Source organism: Canis aureus, chromosome X, assembly GCF_053574225.1.
Source record: "Canis aureus isolate CA01 chromosome X, VMU_Caureus_v.1.0, whole genome shotgun sequence".
NCBI classification, from domain to species: domain Eukaryota; kingdom Metazoa; phylum Chordata; class Mammalia; order Carnivora; family Canidae; genus Canis; species Canis aureus.
This window is the reverse complement of record NC_135649.1, coordinates 36,196,292-36,213,531: the sequence shown is the minus strand read 5'-3', so window position 1 is coordinate 36,213,531 and position 17,240 is coordinate 36,196,292. Positions and strand designations below refer to the sequence as shown.

Below are 17,240 nucleotides of genomic sequence, written 5' to 3'. Positions count from 1 at the left end.
AAATTGTAAATTCTAAATAAAAATCCTAAAAAGACTTATTCTTCATTCAATTCCTTATTCCTGTACTTTTATTTTTTATTTTTTATTTTTTTAAAAGATTTTATTTATTAATCATGAGAGACACAGACAGAGAGGCAGAGACACAGGCAGAGGGAGAAGCAGGTTCCATGTAGGGAGCCTGACCTGGGACTTGATACCAGAACTCCAGGATCATGCCCCGAGCCAAACGCAGACGCTCAACCACTGAGCCACCCAGGCATCCCTCTGTACTTTTATTTTTAGTAAGAGTTTTTTCATATGCTCTTTTGGCCCTCATTTTTCTGGCTTTGCATTTCCACAAATTTTTCTATATCTCTGTCTCCATCTCTTCTCTTGCATGTGGTTGTGAATGGCCTAAACTAGAAACATCTTGAAGTTGTTGAACTCACCTATATTTTGAAGCTGAAAAATAAAATAGCTGGGTCTGATAGGCTGGGATTCTGATGACCCATTAACACAGATGTAGAAATCTTTATAGTCTGATGACTCCAAATAGGGAAACCTGCATCCCATATTTTTTCCATTAACCTTGATGTAATCAGTACACTCTGCTGAATGGTCCAAGCCCTCATACCTGTAAAAAGAGGTAAGAATTGTGCTTACCAATATCTTAAAGTATGATTGTATTTAATTTTCAATTATCTTAAGATACCAAGTGATTAAAAAAATTTAATAACATGCAACATTTATTGAGCACCAACTCTGTGCCAAATCCTATGTTATGTGCTAGGGATACAACAGTAAAGAAAGCAGACATAGTCCATGATTTCAAGGAGATTACGACCTGGTAGGAGTCTTTACAAAATATCAAAGACAGGGCATGTACTGCTCACAGGATTTGTGAATCAAAGAATAAGATTTCTATTAAGAAAAGTCGGGGTTTGTATAGATTATGGTCGGTGATACTGCCTTTTTTATATTGTACTGGAGAACTTATATTACAAGAAAGCAGAACTAGAAGCAGACTTACAAAATATTGTTATATTTAATAAAATGAATCAAAGTCCTCTGAAAATACAATACACATCAAGAGATAAGCCTCAGAAAAGCTAACAGAGGGGCCAAAAAGAAAAAGAGCTGTCTGGCAAGTAAATATCTAATTTCCCATTCTCCTAGACAAGAAATGTTGTCATATCATCAAAAGTTAACCTCTTTCCAGTAATAAAGTTAATGGGAATTATGGTGGATTTCTCTACTGATTTTCAAAACAAAATGCCTGGTTTATTCTCCTAAATTATAGCTTGCAATGCAAAACGTGACATCTATAAAAGCAGCCAAAATCCCTTTTGAAATTAGGCCAATCTAGCAGCTGATCAGGTGCTGATACAAATAGCCAGACTCTACTGAATTCACTGTATGCCAAATATTTCATTTGTCGTTTGTTTTTTCATCCCAAGTTGTTATTTATTGCATGAAGGGGGTGATAAAAGAGACTTTTATGATAGTGAAAATATAATTTTTAAAAAATTCAATAGCTGCCAGCAGTATACTGGTTCTAGAGAGAGAGAAGAAAACCCAAGTATTCTATAAAAAACTTTAATTGGCCTTTTCAGGTAGCCAACTATTTATTTTGGGCAGAGTTTGCAAAGTTATAGTCTCTTGGTTAGTTCACCTGATTAGAGTTTGGGAGACTTGAGGTCTAGGCTTGACTTCATCCAGATTTACTTTGTGCCAGTGGGAAGCCTCATAGTATCCTTATTTTCCAGTTTCTAAGATGTCAATATTTATCTCTCACTACTAAGATGAAGATAAAGCTATGTTAAATATGAACTACAATGTATAAGAGGGCAGATACTTTGTCTTATTCGTACTTTTGGCCTTTTTATCTAGAACAGTGTCTGGCAGTTAATAATTGCTTAATATTTGTGGAATTATTGGACAAATAAATCAGACCATAGAAATAGACCCAGCCAATGCCAGATGAAGAAACTGAGACTCCAGAAAGGAAAACTGCTTGCCCAAGACCACTAAACTCAATGATGCCAGAGTAGCAATTAGAACCCAATTGGCATGTTTTATAATCTTGCCTTTTAAAAAACAGGTACCTGTTAACACTGGATCCTTTTTCTCAGGATTCTTAATAGCTTATACCTTAACACTTATATCTTATGATTTTTCTAAAAAAAAAAAAAAATAGCCCTGATAATTTGGACCTGAAACACAAAGAGTAACACTTTGTCCTCTCTTGCTTTTTTTATGTTTAAATTCTGATACATATTTATCAATGTACCAATACTTTGATTTGTTTCATTAATTTAATGAATATTTTGTGATAATCTACTATGGACACAGCACAGCGTAGACAGTTAAGAGAAATGTAGGAAACAGTTCACACCCACCACTCTCTTAAAAATTTAAGGGAGCAGACAAAGCACACATATATGACAAAAATTTAAATGCCATCCAGAGAAGGAATTAAGAGCTATAATAAGTCATAGTTGAGAGAAAAACTGAAGAGAAGTTGATGTGATCAGTAAAGAGCTAATGAAATTGAATACCAGATGGGCCTTGAAAGGTGGGTAAGCATTGGTGAGAAGGCCAGAGGGCATTCCAGATAATGCACACAAAAGCATAAAAGATCATAACATGGGTGAGAAAAAAATGTAGTGATGGGTCTAAATGAAGTGGAACATTGCCACTGGTGATAGTAGAAGGTAATGTTGGAAAAGCAGTGATACAGTGAGGCAGAAATTTAAATGCCAAACTATATTTTATCCTGGAGGCAATGAATAGCCACTGGAAGTCTTTGAAATATGAAAATAGTGGGACACCTGGGTGGTTCAGTGGTTGAACATCTGCCTTTGGCTCAGGTCATGATCCTGGGGTCCTGGGACTGAGTCCCACATCAGGGTGACCACAGGGAGCCTGCTTCTTTCTCTGCCTATGTCTTTGACTCTCTCTGTGTCTCTCATGAATAAATAAATAAAAGCTTTAAAGAAAGAGAAAACAGCAACATAGGAAGATAAATCTGGTTACAGTGTGCAGAATGACTAGGAAGGGAAGAGACTGGAAGGAGAGACCATCATTTGGGAGATTATGCCAGGCAGTTATCCAGGTGTGGAATGAGGTGAGAGTACAGTAGAGTTCTTGTAGTACAGATGGGAAGTAAAACAGATGTGCAACCTTGCAAAAGAGTGTCAGAATGCAGTGATCAATGTAACCATGAAACAATGAAGAACTCGAGATAGAAGATTCAAATGGCTGTAAGTTTAAAAGTCTCAGTGATGGTTAAAAAAGGATAGGGAGGGGAGCCCGGGTGGCTCAGCAGTTTAGCGCTGCCTTCAGCCCAGCGCCTGATCTTGGAGACCCAGGATCGAGTCCCAAGTCAGGCTTCCTGCATGGAGCCTGCTTCTCCCTCTACCTGTGTCTCTGTCTCTCTTTCTCTCTGTGTGTCTCATCGATAAATAAATAAAATCTTAAAAAAAAAAAAAAAAAAAAGGATAGGGAAACCAGGAAAAGGACCCAGTGTTAATAGGTACCTGTTTTTTAAAAGTCAAGAGTATAAAACATGCCAAAACTTTTTAGGTTATAATCCTATATATCTAAAGGATACAAAATTTAATCCAATGTTTCATTGCTTATATAACCCAGAGAATGCCATCCAGTGGCTACAGCCTAAACCTTATTACTCTCATTGAAAACCCCAAATACTTGTAAACAACCTTCATAATAAATACAATCCTGAAAAACAATAAGTTTAATTTAATGAAAATAGTTACTTATACTGTAAATTAACTTTTATAAATTTTTCTTAATAAGGAATTCTTAATAAAAATACTTACCAGTAAAACAACTGGTAATTGGTATCAAAATGGACACCCATGCCAGGTTTCCAAGAGCAGACTAAATATTGCCAGTTGTAATATACACAGTCCATATCTTGAATTTTAGTTTCCCGATTTCCTAAAGAATGAATGAACTGTGAATGCTTGAAAGGCATGGTGATGAATCATTTGGGAAATCACTATGCAATTTTAATTCATTTCTTTTGACCTCTCCATTTCATTTAGCAATCAATATAATCAGTAATATTCCAAAAGGAAATTGTTAGAAACCACTTCACTGGAATGGGGATGTAAAAATTTAAAAAAAGAAAAATGGGGCATGTAAAAATAAAAAATTAAAGGGTTCATTTAATGGTACTAGTGTAAGCATATGCAAAGGTACTAATTAATAATTCTAGGATGCTCTGAGCACTCACATACATATTTACTAATATGATCTCAAAACTGGGGACTATATTAACCTAAAAAGATGCAGGTTTTGCCAAATGTGTTTGCTGATTTAAAGGATTCAAAAAGGCCAGTCACCCACTCCTAAGAAGAATTCTATCTGTTGCCACACTTTCACCTATATGTACATTCTGGTATATAAGAGTTAAGGGCCTTATGTCCTGTATGGATTGTTCTGACAGTATTAAACATGAGAGAGCTTTATTTTAACCTTGTGGTGATGTCCAATAAGTAGTTTCTGCCCATGAACTTCTAACTTCTGATCCATTTGTGCATTGTGCTGGCAGAAGTGTGTTTATCTTTGCTTCAATACCTTTGTTAAGATCAAACCCATCTTTGTAATGTAGATTCTTGGTAATGATGGTCTGTTTTATAAGAAGATAAGACAAAGTCAAACTTATAAACAGTGACAGCATCATGAGCCACATTATTAGGGCTAAGAAGTCACCCTGAAATGTTTCCAATATCTAAGAAACTCCTAATGATTATCTGATACAATGTCCTAGATATATTCCTGGCAGAGCTCATTTCTGTGTATTATATCATTTGATGAGATCATCTGAATCTTAACACCTTATTCAAAATAACCCCAGGGGTGCCTGGATAGTTTAGTTAGTAGAGCATGCAACTGGATCTTGGGGTTGAGTTCAGCCCATGTTGGGTGTAGAGCCTACTTAAAAACAAACAAACAAGCATTGTTTATTAACAATGACAACAACAACAACAACAAACAAAATAAAAAATAACTCCAAAACATTCTGGAGAAGAAGAGTCTCTGTGGCAGGAACTTGAGCTGTAATGAACTTTAAATAGATAATTTTCAGATACCATATGCATATTACATGACAAATGATCTAATCACATTTCAAATATCACTTGAACTCTTCAGTAATCATATACAGTAAAATCTTGGAGGTAACTGGAGAAAGTCAGACAAATTGCAAGCTTCCAGTGGACTATGATCATGTCATTATCCTTATATTCCTGATATCTGGCACAAAAAATTGCTCAATAAATGTTGGATTTGAATTGTCTCTTGAAACTACCTAAGCTAAATTAGGAAGGTAACAGTATGCCTCATACAACAGAAATCTTTGAACAAACATGCTTCTTTTTGTAGTTAATAAGTCAATAAACTTTCATTGAACATTTATTATAATATATGCAAACAACTATGCTGTGTTCTGTGGGGCAAGTACAAAGATAAATAAGACTTAATTCCTACAAAGAAAATCTTATGGTCCATATATAAGACCCTTATATAAGACCCTTATACAGGTATTTAAGTGTAAAATACAATACAATGTCTAAATATTCTTCAGGTCCATATTCCATGGGACCATGTATTTTTTTCCTGTACTTCTCATGGTAGTCTTAATATTGAGTGGGGTGAAAATAGATGTAGCAGGATGCACAGGAGATAACAGCAGGCATGGCAGCTTGTTATTTCTTAATAATGGCTATTGAGATACAGGAATCAGAGTGGACACTGACATCAAAATTACAAGAAAGGTCCTAATAATCATACCAATATTGCAAGTGCATGCTTGACTTACCTTCCAGTTTTCACTATCAATGTTTCGGTATTTTAATTCATATTCTATTGTGCATTCCTTAAAATTATCCGGAAATAATGGAGGTTGCCATTGCAAAGAGAGATAACCTAAATATCCAGGGTCCACTATCTCAAAATCCTGAGGAGGATTAACTGAAATAAAATGAATAAAACATTTTTACTTTTTTCCTATATCTTGTGACAAAACTTGCTAAATCTAGTTTACTTTCATATGTCCAAGAGCTGTCAAATGGATAAATAAACTGCAGTACATCATCTATACAATGGAATATTATTCAGCCATAAGAAAGAATGAAGTACCGACTTATGCTACAACATGCAAGAGTCCTGAAAACATTAAGCTAATTTGAAAGAAGCCAGTCAGAAAAGATACATAAGACTAATTTATATGAAATAGCCAGAATAGGCAAATCCATAGAGACAAAAGTGGCTGCCAGGGGCTGGAGGAAGGGAAGAATAACATGAACACTGAATAAATATTCAATATTCTTTTTTGGGGGTATGTAAATATTCTGGAATTAAGTAGTTAAGGGTGTTACACAAGTACACTGTTAAGACCACTATAGACCACTAAACAGTACACTTTAAAAGGCTAGGTTTTATGTTATAGAAATCATATCAATAAAGCTGTTAAAAAGTCTAGAATAGGGATGCCTGGGTGGCTCAGCGGTTAAGCGTCTGCCTTCCGCTCAGGGCGTGATTCCCAGGTCCTGGGATCAAGTCCCACATCAGGCTCCCCCTGCAGGGAGCTTGCTTCTCCCTCTGCCTATGTCTCTGCCTCTCTCTCTGTGTCTCTCATGAATTAAAAAAAAAAAAAAAAAAGTCTAGAATACTGCTACATGCAAATATGACTTTGCCTATCTAGGTACTAAGTTTTCACAGAAACAGGCAATTCAACATGCAGTTACCTCTGTGGTTATATAGATCAGAATTTGGCCTAGGATGGGAACACTTTATTACATAAATCTCTCTAATTGCAAGAACCAATCAGTATTAATTCAGTGTTTACTATATGTATATAACATCATGGCACACATACACACACAAATGGGATAGAAAACGTAAAATATGACTACTATAACTAAATGCCTTAAGAGTTAGAACAAGCAGATCTTGTTCCATTCTGAATCCTCTAATTAAAGTCCAAAGCTATCCCTAGAGTATGGCAAACCAGGGCCACTCTTTGGAAGAACTTAAGAAAAAGTGTCAGGCAGCTGAGCAGAGTGGCATCAGAAAAAAGCCCATATTATTTGGGAAGAGGGAGTAGTGTGTGGAAATGGCTCCCCCAATGGCTGGTTTAAAAAGCAAACAAAAAAATAATTCTATAAACTTCCCTACTAGCAAATCTAATAGTACTATAGTTCTGCCTTCACGTTGCCTTTCTGCTAATAATTTCCTTTCGTTTCTGCCCAGTTATTCATCTTAATGCCTAATCTCATAATACTTATTGAGGTGAAGAAAAGAACCCACAAAAAGAAACTGAGGCACAAATTATGATTTGACATGGGACCCCCACCATGTATCAATAAAGAAAGTCTCTACTGAGGATAAAATGACAGTCTTATTGTTTCAACTCTTAGAGTTACAAATCTTTGTGAAATGTATTGTTCTGATTACCTTCTCCAAGAAGAAAAATTCATTAAACATGATTTAATAATTCTGTAGTTATTTTTAAATTTTACCTTAAATCTCTGTATATTTTTCCATATTTATCTTAAAGGCTAAGGATGGTAAATAAGGAAAGTTTCCAGTTAGTTGAGTATCAGGCAATGAGGTTTCATATAATTAACCTATTTCTTAGAAGACCATACAAAAAGGTATGGAAAAGTGTCTTTTAGTTTGGCTTTTATCCTGCAAAATGTTTGTTATCGTTAGTTAACCTTATACGTGAGGCTGACTAGTAAGAACATATCTTGTGTGTATGGACTTCCTGAAATATTTCTAGTAACAATCCATCTACTTGTTATGTACTTCCACACGGTAGGTTGAAAAGACAATTAATATCCCAAATTTTAAAACTACTCCATTGTTAGCTTACCTTTTATCTCAGCATTTGAAAGCATAGAGCCAAATGCTGTGCAAACAAGCAGGGTATAGAGGAATCCGACATCCAAATGAATGAAAGCCATTCCTCCAAGATTCAATACTTTGAAGTTTCCACTCTAAAAAGGAAAAACAACATTTTAACTTCATCTTACTTCAAAATAACCAAATGATTAAATGTGTTTAAAAACACATTTGAAAAAAAAATAAAAATAAAAATAAAAACACATTTGGAAACTCTATGTTCTTTCTACCAGGAATTGGGGAAAACTGTGCCCCTTCGAACCATGGGGGGAGAAATCAGATTTAGAACCAATAAAATGGAAAGGGAGGATTCTAGGCTCATTTTTCTATAAGAGTAAAAAAAGAAAAGCAAAACAAACTTACAAGAAAACTCTTCATACCCACCCCACACAGAGAGACTTTTCCATACATTACATGCTACACCCAGGATAGGATGACTTCAAATAGCCTTCAGCCTGAAGACTGAGCCAGACCCACCAAAGTGTCCTTATTGGTTCACAGTGGGAGTTATGATATCATTAATCTCCATAGCAACCCTCTCCCCCAGCAACAAAGTAAATACGCTGATACGTATATTCTTTTCTGAAATTAAAAAGTATTTGAAAGTTATCTGACTACTAAGAAAGCATAGAACCTACACCCAAGCCTCAGATACCTCAAAACTTTGCTCCATTTCTTCATAAATATTAAACCACCATCCTCTACTCTTTATCTGTTCCACCCTTCCCTGCTTCCTGTATCAGTAAATAGCACCGAGACGCCTGGGTGGCTCAGGGGTTGAGGTCTGCCTTTGGCTCGGGTTGTGATCCCAGATCCTGGGATCGAGTTCTGCATTGGACTCCCTGCACAGAGCCTGCTTCTCTCTCTGCCTGTGTCTCTGCCTCTTTCTCTCTGTATCTCTCATGATAAATAAATAAAATCTTAAAAAAAGATAGATAAATAAAATCTTTAAAAAAAAAAAAAAGGAAATAGTACCATCATCTTCCTAGCTGCCCAAACCAAAAAACCAGAGAATTTTCCTCAACTTCTCCCTCTCCCAGACAACCTCTCCATTATCACTACCTCTTCCAAGATGAAGAACTTATCATCAGGATCTCATTAGCCAGTCTTTCCTGCCTCCAAACCGTTCTCCATATCACAACACAGCAAGAATGACCTCTCTAAAGGGTAAATCTTACTTTTCACCCATTTCTTAAAACACTTCACTATAATAGAATACAACTTAGTGTCTTTACATTCTTGAAGAATATCGGGTTGTATGATCAAAATTTAAAGAATTCATGTCTCCACATACCTACTTAACCAAAAATTACTCTCTTTTCAAAGAAAAACCACTACTCCCAGTTCTATACTTCTCTTTGAGCCTATATTCCTGGAACCAACAATTTCACAGGAAGCTAATGAGTAAAGGTCACTATTCCAACATTCAGAAATTACCTTTCTTTTCTCCTACATAAATTCATTAAGCAGAGGAGACTCTCTCTCCCTGCACCACCCTCTTCAACCTACCTGATCCATATGTAATGTTCTAATGTTGGTAAGTTTCAATTATGACATCAAAGAATCTTGAGATCAAACTATTAAAGCCAGCATGTATTTCAGAGACTATGTTAGCCCAGCTTCATTTATATACTGGGAAATAAAACACAGATTTGCCCAAGATTACACAGCCAGTTAGTAAGAGATTTGGGAGTAGGACAGAAATATGATTCTTAATCCAGTGTACTTCCACCCTATTATGCTGGATCCCACAGGTTTGAGGATTATGAAAGCTCTTCCTCTGGGACTCCAGCATTTAAGTCTTCCTTCAATTAGCTAGCCCGACTGAATCAACACCATGCTATTTTTTTCTATGTCTCATAAATTCATAAGAGAAAAGCATTTTTCTTACTGAGGTTCAATAAATCTCTCTCTTCAATTCCTCCCTGGGCACATGCAAACCTACTACTACTGTCCTCCCAAGCGTCTGTAAGTGGTAGGTAGGTCTATCAACAGATCTTCCACAGAGCTGTTCTCATGGATTGAGATGAACACACTGGTTCCTTTGGGATCTAAGGCAGCAAATAGGTCTGACAAAGAGAAATCCTTTCATATTACTAATAAGGATGAAGACAATTAGAGCTCCCTTAAACTGCTCCCAGAGAGATCTTTAAAGTTCTCTCTCCTGTATCAATCTGCCCTTATATATTTTCATAGCCCTGTGCCATGTGCAGCACAAATCGTAAGAGTTAAAAATCCCTTGATTCTACTCCTTTTATAGGCTACTGAAATGTGATTCAGGCTATCAAATAGCATATTTCCTAGATCAGCCCAACACATTAATGCAAAAGTAGGAAATGGAATAGCTGGTATCCTGAGTCACTTGTCTACAAACCTATGAAAGGAGTTCCCTGAATTACAATACACTTAGGATCCCATCTAGACTTTCTCACACAAATGAATGTGAAGACAACTCTTTCCTTGGCTTCTGGGTTATAAGATTGTCACTTGTGCAATGAGGTGCTTTACACACTAAATGGTTACTAGGAAAGACAGAATTCTTCACAAGAGGGGAAGGGACCTGAAGACAAAGGGAAGATGGTGATGAAAACACAGATATACATATACACTTAGAGTTTCTGATATACTCTCCACCCCCAGCCCACAGTTAATCACTCATCTGGTCTTAACTCCTTATTTTTAAAAATGAGGAAATACCAAGGATGGAAGATGAATTGTCCAAAGTCACACAACTTACTGGTGGCAGAGCTAGGACTGAAAACTAGCTCTCATAAGCCCTTTCCATTGAGTAGACAATAAGTTTTCTTGTTTTTTTAAGTTTTCTTGTTATAAGGAGTCTTGTCCTGCATCTATTTTACCAGAATCCCCTGAACCTTGGTCAACCTACTCTCACCACCCAAACCATCAACCCACCACAGTTTTACCATCATGACATTTTGGCAGAATAATAATAAGCTTTCACTGAGCACCTTTTTTTTTTTTTTTTTTTTTGCCAAATTCTATTGCAGGTAAATCTTGTCCAAGATAAAAGGTACAAGTGACGAGTCATAAGGTCTGTAATAGTAGTAATCTTCCTACTATTTATTCAGCATTTACAGCATTCCAGACACTACCCTGTACTAAGCACTCTACATACATTATATCATATAATATTTATAGTCAGTCTCTGATGTATGTACTATTTTCATTCCCATTTTAAAGACCAGAAGCTGAGACACAGAGAAATTAAACAGCTTCCTGCAAGTCACGCAGACCATAAATGGTGAAGCTTGGATTTGAATCCAGACAGTCTAGTACCAGAGTCCTTGATGATAACCACTAGGCTAAGCATTTTCCACTGCTAAGATCAATGTGGAGGGCAGCTTCCTGTTTCTACCCACTAAGTTTCACACAACACTATTGCTTAAACAGTTTCCCACTGAGAATCTCCTTTAGAATGGCAAGCCTAAACTATTTCCTGTTTTCAGCCTCACTTCCCCACCTCTTCAAAGCCATGCTACATAATCCCCTTGTTCTATGAGTTGGCAGGAGATAATCTTTGCATGATTGGAGAAACTCCAGGTACTTACCAATAATATGGTTTCTCAAGAAATGAATTATCATAGGCAATTATCACAGGTCCTCTTTTTTTTCTCTTCTTCAGTTTGGAGACATTAATTAGAATCTCTAAGACTTCCCTTCCTGTCTGATAATCAAGCACACTGAAAAAAAAAATATAGATGTTCCTGAAATAGCCAGCAGGCCAGGATACAGATTCTATAAGTCACAAGACAGGAGTGGGAGGTTATGGGTGGGGCTAAAAGCATCTAAAGCGAATTTAGAATTACAGCAAGGTATGTAAAAGCTGACAGGACTAATTAATCTTTGGATAAACAAATAGATATATAGCTGAGAAACTGGTTATAATAAAAGGCACAATGTTGTAAATATCAACCTGGATTTCAACCCTGCCTCAACCACTAATGTTCCTGGAAGCAAATTATAATTCAATTTCTATCTATAAAATGGAGGTAATGACACCAGCCTGGCAGATTTGTGCTGTAGATTAAATAAGACAATGCATCTGAAAGTACTACAAGAAGAGTAAATTGCTCCGTGTGCTTAGGAGGAGTTTGTCTACTTATCAACTGAAGATAGGTCAATTTTTGTTGATCCATTAGTTGTCTTTACTGATATTTGTCTCAATAACAATAACTTCATGGATTTTGCTTATTTTTTATAGTTTACAAAGAACTTACTGAATTATTTTAACAAATTCACAGGTGTATAAGGTTGGTATTACATATTTACAATCAGTAACATTGTGGCTTGAAGTGGTGTGACTTGCACAATATCTCACAGCTGGTACAATCTGTATGGAAAGGCAAGGTAAAAGAAGGAACAGAAAAAATGCTGCGAGCCAAAGAATGCAGTCACTTACATAATATGGATTTGTGGGGGAAAAAAGTGTCTTTTCTGCCTTGACAAATAAATACAAAAAGACAATTCCAACGTATCTAAAATGATTACAGGTTCTTGTTTTGTTTATAAAGGCAGTGAGCAAGTTGCAGAAACAAATAATTATTTTTTAGAAAATAATGAATGGGGATCCCTGGGTGGCTCAGCGGTTTAGCGCCTGCCTTTGGCCCAGGGCACGATCCTGGAGACCCAGGAGCGAGTCCCACATCGGGCTCCCGGCATGGAGCCTGCTTCTCCCTCTGCCTGTGTCTCTGCCTCTCTCTCTATGTCTATGATGAATAAATAAAATCTTAAAAAAAAAAGAAAAGAATGAATGGAGTTTTACAATGCTACTTCAAGTAACTTCTTAAAAAACACATAAAGCATGGCCATGTTATTTATGTTGCCATTAGACTGAAAAAAAAAGTGTTAAAAAATCTTTCCATTCCTATTATTTAAAGTATAAAGTCAGCCAAAGCAATAAGAAAGAGAAAATGGAAAAACAGAGAAGTAGAGTTTAAGGAGAGAAAAATGGAAAAGTAGAGCGATTGCAAAGTTAAATGTCATCTGTGGGTGAAACAATTAATTTATGGGTCTTATGTGAGAAGGCATACTAACTAGGAGATCTGGGCTCTAGCACCAACTTTGCCACAGGATTTAGAAAATAATAATACTAGAGACTAGAGTTTTTTAAGCTCTTTTCAAGTGTCAAGCTCTGTGCCAGATACTTGATAGGGACTAGCTCACTTAAGTCTCACAAACATTTTTTTAAATTTATTTATTCACGAGAGACACACAGAGAGAGGCAGAGACACAGGCAGAGGGAGAAGCAGGCTCCATGCAGGGAGCCTGATGTGGGACTCGATCCCGGGTCTCCAGGATCACGCCCTGGACTGAAGGCGGCGCTAAACCGCGGAGCCACCAGGGCTGCCCAAGTCTCACAAACATTGATAGTTACTATATTATTATCCCAATATTACAAATGAGTCATTTGAGGCTCAGAAAAGTTAAGTCAATTACTCAAGGTTATATAACTTAAGCAAGAGAAGATGTGTATACCTGATTTCTTAAAAGACTATGTTCCTTTTAACATATGATACTGTCTTTCAACTTATCCCACTTCAGTGAAGCTCAATTTCCTCATACAAGTTATCCCTGGGATATCACTGTTTCATCAGTTAATCTGCTGTGTATCTATGCATGGTTTCAGGATGTGACTCAAAAGCACTAGCTTCCTGAATAACTAATCTCGTTTTAAGGAGACCATCCAACATGCACAAATGCCTATTCATAGCTTCTGGCGTATGGCCATGACTCAGCATCATAATCAGCACCCCTGGAACCTGCCAGATCCTGAGTTCTGACAACATGCTGAGATCAATACGTGACTTAATCAGCATATGAACTGGTGGTGAGTCAAATTTAATTTATATAAAGCTAGCAAATAATTTGTTCTTCAGTGGAGTAATTCATAAAGAATGCTGAAGATGATTTTATGTACTTTTAAACACACACAAAAAAAACCTTTGAATCAGACAGATACATCATGCTTGCCACTAGTCAACTCGAAGTCACCTCCCACAAAAATACACAAAAACGTTAAGCACATGCTGAAAGATAAAAATCACTGTAGACCAATGAAATATAGCTAGGATCTCTTCAACAAATACCACTTTAACAACTGGTTATGTATAATATGATTGTATTTGTGTCCTTGACAACATTATACTCTAACATTGTATATTGATATTTATGCAATATGTTAAAAAAATCTTGTAAAACACAGGTAGTCATCTTATTCCCTAATTCTTTTTGTAGATGCTTTCCTGCATGACATCCTGAGATCATCCAGCTAACAAGTTTCCTAAAGCATTCACATAGCCAGTGAATTCAGTTTTGAGCTACAATAGCAACTGCCAGATTTACAGTATTAATTCATGAAGCAGTTTATACATTTCAGAATCAGTCCCTAATCTGAGCTGATCAGGGCTTTATTAGTTTATAATGCCACCCAGAAAACCACCAACAGGCTTTTACAACCGCTTAAAAAAAACCCTCCCACTTCATCTACTTCTTAGAACAGGTCAAATTGTTATTATGAAATATACCTTACATTCTATTCAAGTGAAGTCACAGCTGTAGAGCAATGCAGTATCTTGAAAGGCACCACTTCTCTGGAACTAGCAAAACAATCTCTTTTGTTCAACACCCTTCTCCCCAAAACCAGATGCTCCCAAATACTTGTCAGCAAGCAAACACTGTGTACTCAAAACATTCACTTTGCATATAATAACTTCAAAAGTAAATAATAGAGTGTGCCCCACCCACTCCAATTAAGTAAAAATAGAATACAAATTGTACCATAGCAGGTCTTTTTTTTTTTTTTTTTTTAGATTTTATTTATTTATTCATGAGAGACACACACAGAGAGAGGCAGATACACAGGCAGGGGGAGAAGCAGGCTCCATGCAGGGAGCCGGATGCAGGACTCGATCCCGGGACTCCAGGATCACACCCTGGGCCAAATGCAGGTGCTAAACCGCTGAGCCACCCAGGGATCCCCCATAGCAGGTTTTATATGACTTCAAGGTTATTCTACCAGTATGTTCCTTCATGTCCATGAGGTATAAACTATAAATATATGAAAATATGGTATTATATCATATATAGTACCATCCATTATAGAAAAGAATGCTAACAAAAACATATCAATGTTTCTATCATGTATTCATTATTTAACAATCAGTTCTGGGAGCCTACTACATGCCAGGCCCTTTTCCAGGCATAAGAGATACAACAGTGAACAAGCAAAAAACATGCCCTCCTAGAACTTTCTGGTGTGGGAGACAGCCCATAAACATATCAAATAATTATAATTTATAATTATAATTTTTATAAAGAAAAATAAAGCAAGATAATATGAAAGAGAGTAATGAGGACTCTTTTTAGATGGGGTAGCCAGGGAATGCCTCTCTGAAAGAGTGGCATTAAGGACCTCAAGAAGTAAGGAAATAAATCAGGTAAAGACACAGGAGAAAAATCTTCCAGGTAGAAGGAACAGCACTTTCAAATGCCCTGATGAGGGAATCAGCTTAGTAGTTCTAGAAATAGCAAGACTAGCAGGACAAGAAAGAGAAAAGGTCATATGATCCCATAAAGATAGGCAGACTATAGACCACGGTAATAAATCTCTCATTTATTTTAGTAAAATGGGAGGCAACTGGACAGTTGTGAGTATAGTAACACGATGTATGGAAGGAAAGGGCAGAAGCAATAATGCAGGCTAAAGCTGATGGTGACAGGGATCAAGTTGATAGCAAGTGGAGATGCTAATAGGATCTACTGATAGACTGAGTGCAGAGTATCAGAGGATGATGCCTCTATTTTTCTCATGGGCAACTGGATAATTATTAATGTGGCCTGGGGATGATAGACAAGAGTTCAGCTTTCTATGGTTCAGTTTAAACTGCCTAACTAGTAGCCCAGGTGGCTTGGTGGTTTAGCACCACCTTCAGCCCAGGGTGTGATCCTGGAGACCCAGGATCGAGTCCCGCATTGGGCTCCCTGCATGGAGCCTGCTTCTCCCTCTGCCTGTGTCTCTGCTTCTATCTCTCTCTGTGTGTCTCTCATGAATAAATTAATAAAATCTTTTAAAAAATAAAATAAAATAGGGCAGTGCAGTGGCACAGCGGTTTAGTGCCGGCTGCAGCCCAGGGCGTGATCCCGGAGACCCTGGATCTAGTCCCACTTCGGGCTCTGCATAGAGCCTGCTTCTCCCTCTGCCTGTGCCTCTGCCTCTGTGTGTGTGTGTGTGTCTTTCATGAATAAATAAAATTAAAAAAAAAAAGATCTAATGGATTTGGCCAATGGGAAATAATTGGTGACACTGATAAGGAACCAGGTGGAATATCTGAAGCAAAACTCAGATTAAAGTGGGTTCAGGGGGATCCCTGGGTGGCACAGCGGTTTGGCGCCTGCCTTTGGCCCAGGGCGCGATCCTGGAGACCCGGGATCGAATCCCACGTCAGGCTCCCGGTGCATGGAGCCTGCTTCTCCCTCTGCCTGTGTCTCTGCCTCTCTCTCTCTCTCTGTGACTATCCTAAATAAATAAATAAAATATTTTTTAAAAAAAAATAAAGTGGGTTCAGGAAAGAATGGATGGGCCAATGGAGACAACGAGTACAGATAACTCTGCTGAGAAGTTTGCTATAAAGGGACCTATGTGATCACCGGTGCTCCTGGTGGGAGGAAATCACTCATTTTTTCCCTCTTGAAAACATAAATGGAGAACGTCTTATATGAAGGTCTGATCCTATTTTTCCTTGTTTTTTTAAAGGTTTATTTATTTATATATATATTTTTTTAAAGATTTTATTTATTTATTCATTCATGAAAGACATAGAGAGAGAGGCAGAGACATAGGCAGAGGGAGAAGCAGGCTCCATGCAAGGAGCCCGATGTGGGACTCGATCCCGGGACTCCAGGATCACACCCTGGGCTGAAGGCAGGCGCCAAACCTCTGAGCCACCCAGGGATCCCTGGTTTATTTATTTATATTAAAGAGAGACAGAGCATGCATACACAGAGGGTAGGGGCAGAGGGGAAGAATCCTTTTTTTTAAAAAAAAAAGTTTATTTCAGAGAGAGAGTGTGTGTGAGCTGGGAGTATGGGCAGAGGAAGAAGGGGAGCAGACTCCCCACTGAGTGAGGAGCCTAAGGCAGGGCTCCATCTCTGGACCCTGAGATCACAACCTGAGCGAAAACCAAGAATCAGACACTCAACTGACTGAGCCACCTAGGCACCCCTAGGGAGAGAGAATCCTTAAGCAGGCTCCATGCTAAGCACAGAGCCCAACTTGGGGCTCCATCCCACAACACGGAGATCACAGT

At 37.5% G+C, this 17,240-nt stretch overlaps 2 protein-coding genes across 10 annotated transcripts in view; both read right to left on the bottom strand.

The window, feature by feature from the left end:
* Positions 1-17,240, bottom strand: part of IL13RA2 (interleukin 13 receptor subunit alpha 2) — a 107,021-nt gene that overhangs the window by 75,544 nt on the left and 14,237 nt on the right. For 6 of the 8 annotated variants that reach the window (XM_077889238.1, XM_077889240.1, XM_077889233.1 and 3 more), the window contains 5 exons: positions 7,886-8,009; positions 5,828-5,979; positions 4,483-4,636; positions 3,822-3,942; positions 429-613 (listed from right to left, as the gene is read on the bottom strand). In XM_077889238.1, the coding sequence (XP_077745364.1) occupies positions 429-613; positions 3,822-3,942; positions 4,483-4,636; positions 5,828-5,979; positions 7,886-7,976 (703 nt within the window). In that variant the 5' untranslated portion in view covers positions 7,977-8,009. Of the gene's footprint in view, positions 1-428; positions 614-3,821; positions 3,943-4,482; positions 4,637-5,827; positions 5,980-7,885; positions 8,010-8,298; positions 8,437-9,351; positions 9,431-17,240 lie in introns of those variants that run through there. The other 2 variants (XM_077889236.1, XM_077889234.1) reach the window with 2 other exon arrangements.
* Positions 11,484-17,240, bottom strand: part of LRCH2 (leucine rich repeats and calponin homology domain containing 2) — a 214,618-nt gene continuing 208,861 nt past the window's right edge. For both annotated transcript variants that reach the window (XR_013375004.1, XR_013375005.1), the window contains exon 27: positions 11,484-11,615. The gene's annotated coding sequence lies outside the window, so the exon portion shown is untranslated. The remainder of the gene's footprint in view (positions 11,616-17,240) is intronic.